The following is a 13,900-nucleotide window of genomic DNA, read 5'->3' on the forward strand; positions in this document are numbered from 1 at the left end:
GGCTTCTACAATTGCATTTGCCATGGGCAACTAAACATTTGGTCTCTCCATGCCTTTTTTTTGGCTGGAGTTACAAGCACTTGGCTTACATCTAATGCGACTTAAGCTTTATGGGTTTATGTAAATTATGCCCAAATGGCTGCGACTCAGCTTTTGGCAGGTGCCTGTGGAAAGATTTCTTTTTTTTTTGGGGTTTTTCTTCAGCTGCATGTCATTCCAAGTAGGCATCATATTTATTTCAAACAGCAACTTACGCTTCATATATCAAAGTTATTTTCCGGATCAGCTTCTACCTCTTCACATGATGTTTTTCAAAAAATTCGATTAGCTTAGATTACACTCTTCAAATTTGGTATATATCACGCTTTTTAAACTCGTTGACTGGATTTAATTACGCTTTAATTAATCAACAGTACACAACAAATAAATATAATTTTCTTGGAATTTAAAAACAGCAACATTTAATTAAATATGAATTATTTTATTATTATTATTGTTATAGTATTATTATTATTATTATTTTAATTATTATTTTCTTAATTTTTTAATTTTATTTGAACTAAACACAGTCCACAATTCAAATTATATAATTTATATAAAATTAACAGGAATGAATTAAGTTAAAATAAAAAACAAAAAAATTGTATGAATGGGTTAGTAAAATGTAAGATGGTCCAGCATTTATTGCAAGGATTGAGTACAGACAGAAAAAACTATTTACAGTTCACAAATTTTAATGGATTTAAGAAATATAAAATACATATTTGAAATATAACAAAAAATTAAAGTTTCTTACTAAATTCGAATTTAATATGTAATATATAAAATACAGAATATCGTGGGTATTCAAATGTATAATGGTTCAACACTACTAATGTAAAGTTATACTGTTTTTACAAAATATAGGTGGATTCCACAGTGTGAGTAAAACCCATTGTCAGGGTGTTTTCCAAAAGCTTGTTAATCATAGATTTAATTTAATAAAATTTTGCATGGTGACAAAAGCAGCGAGTGTGTTGATATGTTGTGAAACGCGTACCTTGCTCCTTCCTTATTATCCTTACTCGCTCTATCGCGACATGTAAAATATGGCACAAAACCCTGTTTGCGAATGTTTTGTTTGACGGCGTTGATTTGAAATAAGCTTCAGTTACAGAAGATTGCCTACGCTTGAGAGTCAGGCCGTGGTAAGCGTTTGAGAAATGGCAAGTAGCATTTCTTTCGCACTTTTGTTGACTGAGCGACCTTTTATGTAAATTAAGCAGCCATATGCATTCGCTTGTAAATCCGCAGCTGTTGTCAGTCGCAGTGGCCATTAGTTAGACGAAGCTGGGCCAGAAGTGCCCATTGCTGGTGCTACTCCCCTTCTTACCCACTCTCAAGACCATTAAATGCAACAGCTCAAAGTTTGTTGAATGCTACATCTTTGCCTCGCTAGGTTTCCTCCTGACTGACTCCTGTGGGACAGAGTCGAGGTGGTGGATTCTCTTTCTCTATCCAGCGCCCGGAAATGCTTGCACAATGCCAAATGCCGACACGCGCAGAGGATTTGCTGTCACTGACACCCTCATCCACATTCCCCTCCTCACTCAAATGGGTGGGGGCAGGGCGGAGTCCAAGACTCAGCTGCAGCAACCTCCCTCGAGATACTCTACGCGTTGCATAATTATCAATGTGCGCACTAATGAAGCCGGCGTAAAATATGACGAAGGACATGTGCCGGCTGTTCAGCTCACTCTCGATTTATAGGCCTAAACAACCAGCGAGTGGATCCAGAGTTCAATTTGCCGGCGTCTGCCAAAAAATTTGACGCTTTTACGCAATTTTTCTTGGCCCGTTATGTTTATTATTGTCTTAGCACGACGCATTGTCCAAGTCCACAGGGGAGGAAGGCCGGCTTCGGAACAGCCATGCATTATGCTTATTACTTAGCACTGCTAAACCCAATCCCAATCCCCATTCCGTACCCTTACCAAGATGGCGAGCTCTTAAATGTTTGCACACAAGAGCGTTTATAGTCGCAGCTTCCTGCTGTTTGCATTCATAATCCTAATGGAATTGATTTCGGTCCTGATCTCTGCACCGAATGGTCGGATAATGTAGGAAAATTGCCATTGCTGCGGTTAGTCAGGAAGCTGTCGCTGGTAGACAACCAAACAACCCACCCGCAAAACAAAATCTGACGACCATATGCCAAAAAGTTTTACTGCCTTCACTTTCTTTCTATCTTTCTGGGCAATAAATGAGTGCTTATAAATCAAACGAATGCTTATTATATTCATGCAGTTTTAATGAGTTTTCCATTCCTACTGCCGCCTGCTGGGCTGTGCTGAATGAGTGAGTCTGCTGGTTAAGAGCAGGAGACATTTAATGCGCCAGACAACGCATAATTGCTCATCCCTTTAGAGCCATGCGTTTCCCGCGGAGGTCATTGACTGGACGGTGCTGTGTCTTAGTCCTGCTTCGATCGATTTGTTGGTATATTGGAAATCGTTAAATCATCATTTTAGAATATCCACACTTCTATCACTTCGCTTGTTCAAATAGTTGTGGATGAGTTGCTCCTTGTTAGGGGAAATTTACAATATCCTCTATAATTAATACTTGAGTTAGTTAAACCAATAATATCTCTTATCGACTTAAATCCACTTCTATTACTATTCTATAAGCAAATTAAAATTATGTATTCTCTTAGCTAGTCTAACGGCCCTCTTGCAATCTTAGCGTTGCCTTACTTACCTTTCACTCTAACAATAAGAAACATTCCAAGCTGGCAGGCATCTCCTTAATTAACAGCTTCTCTTTGTATGCTTATGCAAGGAATTGAACTAACTATAACTATTTATTTAACAACCGAGCAACAGCAACACTCCAAGTAGAAATTACTGCTTACAATGCAAAGTTGGCAAAGAACATGGCTAAACACAATAATTTGCTTTTAATTTGGCATTTTGTAATTCAAATGAATGTCCAACGGGAATTCGGGATAATGTTGCGGGCAGGCCAATAACTTCACTTGAAATATGCATGCATGTTGATATCGTGGTGTAAGCGAGGCAAATGAAATTTCCAACGCCAGCTACGACATATCAATAAAAAGGGGTTTCTGCCACACACACACTACACACACACACACATATATATATATATGTATATATGTTCCCACCCCTATAAATAACAAGGGCCGAGGGAGACAACTCACATTTACGGCAATCGTCATTAGCAGCAGCCGAGCACAAAGCACCGACCAGCAAATATCAAATGAGTGTTGACTCCCCCTCCCTTGTCCTTTATCCACTCCCACTCCCACTCCCCCTCCCTATACCCATTCTAAATAAACGAGTGCGAGGATTCAACGTCATCCCATGTCATTCACTTGCGGTTTTCAGGGCTCGACACACATACAATATGTATGCAGCGAGCCTTGTAGGGATTCGGTTTCGTTTCGGGCATAACCAGAAATACTTTAGCCACATCAGGACTGCCTCTTGGTGACAATTGAAAATCCAATAAAGGTCGCTGTGTTTTGGTTCAACGGCCGGTCGGCTCCGGCTTGCTCCCCCTTAGCTGGGCTTTAGTATTTTAATTTAAACGAGGTTGCCGCCTAATCACAAAGCCAGCCCCCAAAAACCCCATGTCCCGACAAGAACGCATCCTGTGTGGCCAAAATATTGAAGTAATGAACTTGCTTTATGCCAGCACTGGGCATCCTCTGTGCGGCTATATCAAAATACCACTAAACTTGAATGTAGTTTGAGGCAACTTGTGGAAGGACTTGTGGCACTCGCACTTTGAGTTAATGGCACATAAATTTAGCTCTGTTCCCATAACTTTTGATTACTGGGGTGTGGCTAAGGAGGACGCCCAAAGGCAACATTTCTTCGTCTATGCTGGTTCATTTTGGCATGGTTTGATATTTTTGTTATTCCGCTGTTGACCAGTGAACAAATCTGATGTTATCTTCATACCATGAAAGCCAGGATTGAAGTGATTATAGTGTGCCTTAAATATTATTAATATAAAGTTATTTCTGTGAACTTGTAATAATATTAGTTAAAATCTTGTAGGTGGTATTCAAATATCCTAATAGATGTATATATATTTAATTGGGTCGGAGACGTCTTCTTCAAAGCGTTATATACAACATTACAATACGTATAACTTTTTGAATGTAATTTTTTGAGAGTTGTGAGCTTTAGGCTGCCCCCAAAAAGCTTGTTTTGCAAACGCCTAAATTTCCACACTTATTTACGTGTGCAACTGCTTGCGCCACATATGTAACATTCCACCATCATCTCAAAGAAACCATAGTTGGGAGAGGAGCGCACTGTTCGTAGCACAAGCATGAAATATTCCTGTATTTTGCTGCTCGTTTCAGAGTTCCACTCGGCATCTGCTTGGCGATTGTGCTGCGAGTTGATGATCAGCGAGAAGCAGCGCACCAGGATAAATACGTCCGCCACATTACCGGTGATGCTCAGCTGCATCCAGTCAATTAGCTTGACCATTTCGAAGACCTCACTGATAATATTAATATTGGTATTATTCCTTGGCATACCCGAGACCTTGGCGAATATGGCCAGCAGAATACTCATCGCAATCTGGCGACTGAAATCATTTTTAATAATGAGCATCGTCAGGGCCCGTTGCATTTGGACGACCCTTTCCACACGCTCCATGCCCGTGCCAATTACAAATCTGTCACATAGGACAGTGCCAATATATTCGATGCAATCGGGTGGCAAATCGATAGACAGTTTGCACACGGCATCCAACAACTCCGAACGGTAACCCATGCAATCTGTGTCCAGTGGCTTATACGACTGCATTAAGATACCAAGATGATAATGATCGATCAGTTCAGCCAGTGTCAACTCCTCTATTTCAAAAGTTGCGTCAATAAAACGCTGGAATAGTTGTGCGGTGCTGTGAGCAACCAAATCAACTGATTTGATGGTTGAACTAGCCAGAAAGCTCTTCAAATCATCCTCTGTGTAGCCCAGTTGTCGGGTCTTCTTTTCGGGTTGATCCACGGCGCACTGCTCCGCAAGCATTGAACTTAATTTATCCTCCTGTTCTTGATTACTCTGATCAGTGCTCTTGCTGTTGTTGCTATAATTATTTGCTGCTGCTGAAGTTGATGGAACTTTGCTGGACCGAGTCCGAGCGCATCGAATTTCTTATTCTTTTGCGTAACCTCAAATACTAGCAAAATGATTATTTCGTTTATTATTTATACTCGTTTTAGCTTAGAAAAGCCTACCCCAAATGAGAAAACCGATTTAAGTTTCCTGTCACACTGTTAAGAGCAACTTGAATTCAAACAACACAGTTGATTCAAAGCGGCTTACCCACGAGTAATTTTTGCTATTGGCGGAATCGATTTATTTGTACACCGTCTACAAGATATTATCTAATATATGGCCATGTCCGTCTGACCGAACTTTTTATGCGCAGAACTCCGTCGGCTTTGAAGCTTTTCTGATGAAACTTGGGATATATTCATATTTTGCCTTCGGTCACTCATGTTGCCGGTGACGACCGGCTGCATTATAAATAATCGGTCAATCTAATGGAATGTAGTTTAGGTAAGTGCTTTAATAGCAACTCCAGTAGCAGCTACGCAGAGCACAAATATGCGATTGCTATATCAATAGCACTAGCTGCTTTGTGCCTTCAGCTATTGCTACAACTACAGATAGCACAATGAATATTTGCTCTTGCTGCTGCTATTACTACTGCAATGCTGACTCTGCTTTTGCTCTGATAAAGTTTGTAGTAGTATCACTAGTAGTAGTACGTACTAGGATCACTAGAAAAATATATTTGAAGCTCTTAATATGTTATAAACTTATGTTATCGGAGAACTATTCCGCTTAACTGTCATAAGAAGAAGCGGTCAAAAGATTATATTGATATCTTCATATTGATATCTCAGCAAGTTGCCAGAAATTATCATTTTAAGCAATAAGTGCAGCTCGATTGTGTTTAGTCAAAGTCTGGGCCAGTTGGTCGGCCCATTGTGCTTGCTTAAATGTTTAGCAGATTTCCATTCATGGCAAAGAATCAAAAAAGGCCTCGATTGAAATGAGGAGGCAGCTGTCGTTCCACTCGCTTTGCTCCACTGCATTCATGTCACCATGTCCTTCAACAGCTTTTTGCCCAGTTGGAGACTCAGATTGGGCAGCTTGGTTCAACCGAAGCGTTGGGGAGGGGGTGGTGGGGTGTGGGTTTGGCAACTAACGAAGTCTCCCGGCAGCAACACCTACGCACTGGCAGCCACACAATGACAACACACCACAAAACAAGTGTCGAGCAGTTAAGTTTTTGCCCTAAAAAGGATGTGCGTGCGTGTGGCTGTGTGTGGATATGTGATTTGTGTGTGTGTGTGTGTGTGTGCGGCAGTAGTTACTGTTCCAGGCACTGGTGTCAAATGCAAATCCGGATGCGGAAATGCAGGCAGCCAGAGATGAAAGGGGCGACACACACGGCAGACAGACAGCAGTTTGGACATCAGAGCTGGCCAGTCAAGCGGGCAGACAAATCAGCTTTGCTTTTGCATACATACATACATTCATACACACATGTCCACACACACACACAAACACACACATGAACTGGTCGAAAGGACAGAGGCACAGATGAGTGATTTTTCGATTATCATTTGCACGCCTTGGGTGACAAATCAAATGCTCAGCAAGTGCATTGAAGCTTGGGCCAGGTCCTCTTCTGGGTTTGCCTGGTTGGCCAATCTATTGTTGTTGGTGTCATTTTTATGATTGTTGTTCTTGTTGTTCTCTCTCTGTGGAAGTGAGTTAGTTGGCTGCCTAAGTTTACAGGTGCTTACAAGCGGAGCCATTCAATCTGAGTGCTTGAGAGCAGGTATTGTGACGTTCATTGAAAGTTTGCACGAGGGAATTTGTACCTTGAATTCTTTTCGATAACCACAACTTAGCTGGAAGATAATCATTTTCATTTACTTACTATTTTACATTAACTTTATCGTAGTTCTTAAGTGTAGATAGGAAAAGGGTATGAGATGATATCAAATTGCAAACATTCTATTCGATATCAAGTTGTATTTATAATATGATGCATTTTTGGAATTTGCCTGCCGCTTGTCATTAGAATTTAATGTTAATAAATAGACTTAACAACTACCATTTGGAAAAATAAAGTCAAAATATTATATAGATAATATGAATAAATCCCTTAACTTCTCCGAACAATATATAATTTTCAAAATATCGGAAGAGAAGCTACTTACAAATAAGATATAATTAATTCTATAGAGCTTATTTGAGACTAGAAGAGAAGTATAGGCCACAACCTAAGTGAAGGGTAGATTTTAGGTAATTTATTTGTAACACAATTTCCCTCAACTTTGCTCTTCTTCATTCTAAACTCTATTTTATATCATGTACACTAATTAATTAATTATTAATTGCAAATGATTAATTTGCGGTTTGATTAGATTTCAGTATTGGTATTTCAATATAACCCCAAGCTGGCCACACTAACTGCAACATTCAAATACCAATTTATACTTATGCATAATGCCCCTTGGGTGAATTTCAAAGACATTTAGCTCTGTTCTGTTCTGTTCTGTTATGTTCTGGTTTGCATGCTTGTAGCTTAAGCCTAAATGTACGACAGGACGTATGAGCGTTATTAATGTGCTCTGCATAAATACAAAAGCAATTTATATGTGCATTTTGACAGTACACATATGCATATGTAAATGCGACTCTTCAAGTATGTGGCGTGTGTGTGAGAGTGTGTGTTTCTGTGTGTACTGTGTTTATTTTAATTACAAGCCTAGCATTGGAATGCTCCTGTTGCTCCTGAGCCAGCTCCTGGCTAGAATTGGTCCTTCTATTGTAACGAACCATTTTAATTGTAGCATGAACGCATTCCAAGGACAATGATTTTAGCTGATGGATTCTGTTGATTGTAGGCAGAGAGACGATTGACAAATTAAATTGCTTATTGATGAGTGGGATTCAAACTCTCTACGTATAGAATGGAATTTGCATACGTCGACTGCTCTCAGGCGTTATCATCCTCGTAGTCAAAATTTCGAAAATGAAATAAGTGCATAATGGAAATTCGTGAAAGCCAATCTGGTAATAATTTAAATTGAATATTTATGCTGTGCTTGCTTAAGTGTGAGCGTGTTTGAGTGTGTATTTGTGTGTGTTTAGTGTGTGTACAAGGGATGAGAATGAATCCACTTCATTCACAACCAACTGCAGGCATTGTGACGAGCTGTGAGGGCAGGGGAGATGAAGCGATTGCTCTGCATAGTACATTAGTTTTGAGTGCGCTGCCTATTTGCATATGTGTATTTGCCTTTTGCCAATAAATTTCTAAAATATAGACACACATACACACACACACACACACATGCCCAACATACACACACTCAAACCCAACTTCTAGCTCGTGGCGTATCAAAACTTAAACTGTCATAACACTGATGAGAGATCCATTTAAATTAGTGCTTTGTTTGTATTGCGTTAGGACCAGACAAATTTGATGAGTCTCTGTTTGTGTATCCAAGATCCACAGGACACATATACGTTCTTGTTATTTCCAATTGCCAAACTGACCAAAAACTGATGACACTCTACCTAAAATTGCATATGAACTCTGTCATGTATGAAAAGCACAACACAAATATTGGACTACAAATGACGCTGCAACAAATTACTCTAAACTATCTGAAAGTATTTTCAATTAATGCAATCTACAAGACTTTTGTAGATAAACTATTTCTAATATACACACGTGAAAGTCTATATAATAAAAATCAATGCATGTGTATAGTATAGACAAAAGTACAGACAAATGTATCTGCCTATAAATACAAACGAGCAGCAGTTGAGTCTAATCCAATAATACTCTTAAAAGTGTTGGCTAAAGGTAAGTTAAAAGGTATCACATAAAATACAGTTAAATAAGACTATTTTGTATACATTCTATATAATTCATGTGTTGCGAGTTATATCTTAAAGTGAAGACCACTTTGATGAATTCATTCATAAAAGACCCGCTTAAAAGAAGATTATTTCATAATATTCACAAGCTACAAAACCAAAGTTATTTCTATTGAAATTGACAACTAAAGCAGAATAAAGTTACCGAAGATTCCTATCAACATTATTCAACTCACATAAAAACTCAGTGGCCATTAATACACTCAGCAGCACGAAATCAATGACTAATCAATTGAAATATGCAGGAAAGCCAACACGTGCCGAGTTTCTCAGAGCCAAATTGTCAACTTATTTCAATGAGCACCTGACCCCAGCCTTTGGGGCAACTCAAATATCCATCAGCAGCTTAACACCTCGGAACCCTTAGAATCGGCTGCTGGAGCTGTTAGCTAACCAAGTTATAACTTCTGCTCCATTTACCATTGGCCCTATTAAGAATTCTAAGCAATTTCCTTATCAGCTTAAATCAAATCCTGGCCGCTAGAGATGCCGCCATGCAATAATAATTAGCATAGGGACAATGAACCGCTCAAAACTCATGGCCAACTTTATGTTCGAGTGGATGTGGAGGCACTCTAAAATTTATCATTTCCACAATTTGCTAAACCAGAGAACGTATTGCTGGCACTTATCAGCACCATCATCGTCGTCATCATCATCATCAACATCAACATCAAAATTATCATTGTCGGGTTGCTTTGTTGGCAGACGAATTCATAACTTTTGTGCATATTATTAAAATATGTAGGTCTGGACGCTGTGAATGAGTCCATCGGTGTCCTATGCTGTCCTGTCTGCGGCAATTGTTCGGCTGGAAGCAATCAAAAATGTTGATAAAATAATTTCAAATTCCATTTATATCCTTAAGGACAATTTGGCATTCACCGGTACTAATAATAATATCAACAGCACCGTCGTCGTCATCATCTTTGTTGTATTTGTTGTTGCTATTGTTGTTGCTGTTGGTGGATTCATCGATGTGGCATCATCAATGCTCGCTTTTGAACCTGTCCTGCGGCGCATTTGCTCTCGCTTCCTGGCATCGCTGGCGCTTTCGCAATTTGTCAGCAATTGAAATTCACCAAACATTTTTGAATTTGTTTGGCTGGCTACACTTTGGCCGCGATTTCAGCTTGTGCCTCGGGTTTGGGGTTTATGGTTTCATGGCTGCCCAGCAGGCACATTTTGCATTTCTCGGTGCCATTCATCGATTGCCTTGGCGTTTGTCCTCCTCTCTTTGTCGTTGGCGTAGTTGTCGTTGTTGTCGCTGTTGTCGTTGTTGTCATTGCATCTCGTTCGCTGCCGTTTGGCTGTAGCATGCCTCTTGCCTCTGTGGCAGGAACGGCACCCACTGTTTTGATTTTTATCCACAGCGTGAATATGCAAATTGGCAGTGGAACCAACGGCGACAGCCAGCAACAAGGCGAGCGACCTTCTGCAAGCTCCAATTGTTAGCTGAATTCTCAGCTCGATACTCTAAAACCTTTTTGGCCAAATGTTTTTCGGCCAATGGGAGCCAATCAAACTCACAGTCTGACAATGGAGCGAACAACATGATTTTTACCATCGGCCCAGGCATAGGCGAAGGCATTATGTGCCCCACAGCAATGTGCTCAAATTAGTGACGTTACTGAGCTTAAAAGCAATACAAATTTTGATGTTTAATCTAAATGGAAATTTTGAATTATGTTGAATTAAAGAATGGGTAAATTCGATTCAATAAATTCGTATATATAAAAAATATATAAGCTCAAATAACAAAATGTTGATATGAGACATTTTCTTTTAATTTATAATTTGGGCAGAAACAATAGCTACTCATAATTTCGACTACACACTATTTTTCCATGGAATTTGTTAACCAGATATGCCTTGTCTGTCGTTGCTTTTTGCTATATCACTGTGCTAGCCAGAAAAGACACTTCGGCTTTTAGCATATTCCACATGCTGTCTCAAGTCAGAAAAAGTACAGCGCGCTATCAAACAATTTCCAGCAGCGAGAGCAGTGAATAAAAACCAAAAAAAAAATAAAAATTCTGAAAGAATTCAATTGCATATTCAAGTTTTGCACTTGAAATTCACAGATTTGTATCGGTGCGCTCATATGAATACCCAAAGAGTTCCAGACCCGGTAGCGAACTCCACGGCACGGCTTCAGAGCCCCAGCCTCAGCTGGCAGCGTGGCAGCGTGGCAGCGTGGCAGGCAGAGCCAATCCCAGCACAAGCACGAGAAATCGAGAAACGGAAGCAGACGTGAAATCCGAAAGGAACCACAGGGTGTCTACCGTACAACAGGCGAGATAAATCTTTAGCCTTTGAACAAATGTTTGTGCATATTTGAACTTGCCAGACCAGGCAAACCAATTTTAAATTGGCAAGAGGTTAAGCCAAAAACTAACAACCAGGCGGGTGAGGTGCATAGTAAAGCATACAATCTGATGAAGGGAGAGTGGGCGAGTGGGCGGAGTATGCTTCAGTTTTCGAGGCTGCTACGTTAGTTGCATACATAATTAAGCGATATGCTATATTTGCCGGTCCTCGAATATTGTCTATACATAGTGGAATGCATTGATTTGATGAGTACTTATAATATTATAACAACGGTTGGCAAACGAACAACATGAAGCAGGTCTGAGAAGAGAAAAGTTAAGGAAAATAGCTCCTAAATTTTACAAAAATTTGAGTTTGAATAAACTAGAAATATACATTTTAATGTAAATATGTTCATGCAAGAAAAGGTTTAAACATATTATTATTATACCCCAGAAGATTTGAATTTGAGTCGTAAATTTATCGAGAATTGTGTAACGACGTCTTAGTTTTAAAGACATATGGAGGAAGAACAGAAGAACAATTGGTCGATATCAATTAACAATCGGTGGCAAGATATTCTGTCTAATCACAATAGCTACGCGTCTTATAATATTACTAAGATTTTTATAAACAAAATCTGCTACATCCAATAGCTCGAATAGGGACAATCAAACTATGGATCAGTCCTTATACAAACACCTTTTTTTATTTTTAATTAACAAAATAACTGCACAGAAGTCAATATTTACCCGGGTTTAATTACTTCCAATATTTGGGCACAAGATTTTCAAGATGAAACCACTTTATTATATACGAACAATCGGTCGGCTAATAGATTTTATAATACAATTAAGGTAGACGCCATAAGTGGAACAGTAAATGCAGAGAAAACTGTATCATACAAAAAGTCTGTCTGACAGTACATTAATTTGGTTAAACATAGATTAAATTTCGATAGAAAATTTATTTGCGATCATGAAAAGAAACTACCCACAGCGTACTTAATTTGTAAAACCGGAAAACTGTCCTTATTTTATTTATACTAATAATACGAAATACAATTTTCATTGATGAGGGAAGATTATAATTAACTCTAATGAAGCAATATTGCTGCTGTACGAGTTAATAATGCTCAAAAATATTTCGTGTGCCAATGAAGTGTTTTTGATATAATTGACTTATTAGATTTTATTATGTGTTTAAGCCTTTACACATTTTGTTATGATATTAAGGGTAATTAAAATACCTTTCCAATAAGCTACGAATGAATAGCAGTTTGGGTTGTGCTAATGATACCAAAGGCTTATTTAGTTATCTCTTACTAGGTGTTGTTCGTTTTATTTTATCCGGTAAAACCCAATTAAGTAGCTTCTTTGATTGCCATGGCTTTTCAGTATTCAGCTCAAATTAGCCGTTAATGGGAATCCTTTTCATGGACACATTTGTACTCCCCTGTTGTTTATTGGTTAAAGCATGCATGTATGTATGGATATACGAGTATGTGTGTGTGTGTGTGGCTGTGCTCGGACAGCTCGTTAAATTTCATTCACTTTGCTACGAAGGGACACAAAAATTGGCATAAAATGAGCTTTTTGTGTGCCAGAGAAAAGCCAAAAAAGAAAATGGTAAGCACATATGACCACGTTTCCTGTCCTGACATTGATGTTGCCGTTGTCACAGTCGCCATCGTCGTCGTCGTCATCGTCGTCATCGTCGTCGATATCTTCGTCATGCTCCGGCAGCATCATCATCATCATCGTAGTCATCATTAACAGTCAATCGAGTGAGCTCTTTTACTCGTTTGCCATTGACAAGGCCAAAAGAGTGGACACTGCCCGGATATCTGCCCGTTCGACAGCGTCCAATAATTCGCAGCTGTTGGACATACGGGAGATTGGCGCACATATGCAACTAATTGATATTATATGAATAATATGTTAAATACAAATGGGATGCAGATGCGATGATGAAAACAATGACAGCAGAAACCAATTGCCATTATATATGTGTAATCAAAATAATGAAAAAGAATTTTGTATAAGAGCCAATGGATTCGCCATAAAGCAGTAAGGGAAAAGAGCATTATAAAGATAAAAATGGGAATTTGCCTTACACATCGTAAATATAAATATCGTACATATACGAACATTGAAATAAATGGCATTCCTCATAAACAAGAGACTGACGGTTGATCATTGTACGGATGAAGCCAATAGTAGTGCTTTGTGATAAATAATCGGAAAATTATAATAAATTGGTTTGTGAAGTTTTTCCGTTTTCCATCCAATCAAGTCTAAAATCATTTTCAAATATCTAAAGAACAATTCATTGGGCTGACCATTTTCCATTAAGGTGTAAATACTTTGCTTTAAATTTTCTTAATTTTACATTTTAGTTTGAATTTAATATCATATAATTTGTAACTTTAAATTTCATTTTTACTTTTTAAAAACTGTGCACGTTCTTAGGCGACCTTAAAAAAATAAATTAGTAAAGGAAAAGATTCAACATTTGTTGGTTATTCAACAAGACTCTAAAATATCATGTCTTGCCAGGGCTTTTAAGGTAGAGTCCACCTAATTTGCATA

The 13,900-nt window shown here is 38.7% G+C and overlaps 2 protein-coding genes across 2 annotated transcripts; both read right to left on the reverse strand.

The window, feature by feature from the left end:
* Window positions 1-4,115: 4,115 nt before the first annotated feature.
* LOC6558303 lies at window positions 4,116-5,177 on the reverse strand. The gene has a single exon (XM_001985550.3). It carries the CDS (start codon window positions 5,052-5,054, stop codon window positions 4,245-4,247), a length of 810 nt encoding a protein of 269 aa, XP_001985586.1. The 5' UTR covers window positions 5,055-5,177; the 3' UTR covers window positions 4,116-4,244.
* A 4,931-nt stretch (window positions 5,178-10,108) lies between these two features.
* LOC122322560 (nucleophosmin-like) lies at window positions 10,109-13,078 on the reverse strand. The gene is made up of 2 exons (XM_043215305.1): window positions 12,946-13,078; window positions 10,109-10,350 (listed from the first exon to the last, which is right to left on the reverse strand). Exons 1-2 carry the CDS (start codon window positions 13,076-13,078, stop codon window positions 10,109-10,111), a joined length of 375 nt encoding a protein of 124 aa, XP_043071240.1.
* Between the last annotated feature and the right edge of the window lie 822 nt (window positions 13,079-13,900).

Source organism: Drosophila grimshawi, unplaced genomic scaffold (assembly GCF_018153295.1).
Source record: "Drosophila grimshawi isolate 15287-2541.00 unplaced genomic scaffold, ASM1815329v1 contig_44, whole genome shotgun sequence".
Classification (NCBI taxonomy): Eukaryota; Metazoa; Arthropoda; class Insecta; order Diptera; family Drosophilidae; genus Drosophila; species Drosophila grimshawi.

What these genes read in the sequence shown, in the direction of transcription:
- LOC6558303 (XM_001985550.3), bottom strand. Translation starts at nt 5,054, where the DNA reads ATGCTTGCGGAGCAGTGCGCCGTGGATCAACCCGAAAAGAAGACCCGA.
- LOC122322560 (XM_043215305.1), bottom strand. Translation starts at nt 13,078, where the DNA reads ATGACTACGATGATGATGATGATGCTGCCGGAGCATGACGAAGATATC. An exon ending in GACAGGAAACGTGGTCATAT is followed by an intron (nt 10,351 to 12,945) that starts GTGCTTACCATT and finishes AAATCAAAACAG; the next exon opens with TGGGTGCCGTTCCTGCCACA.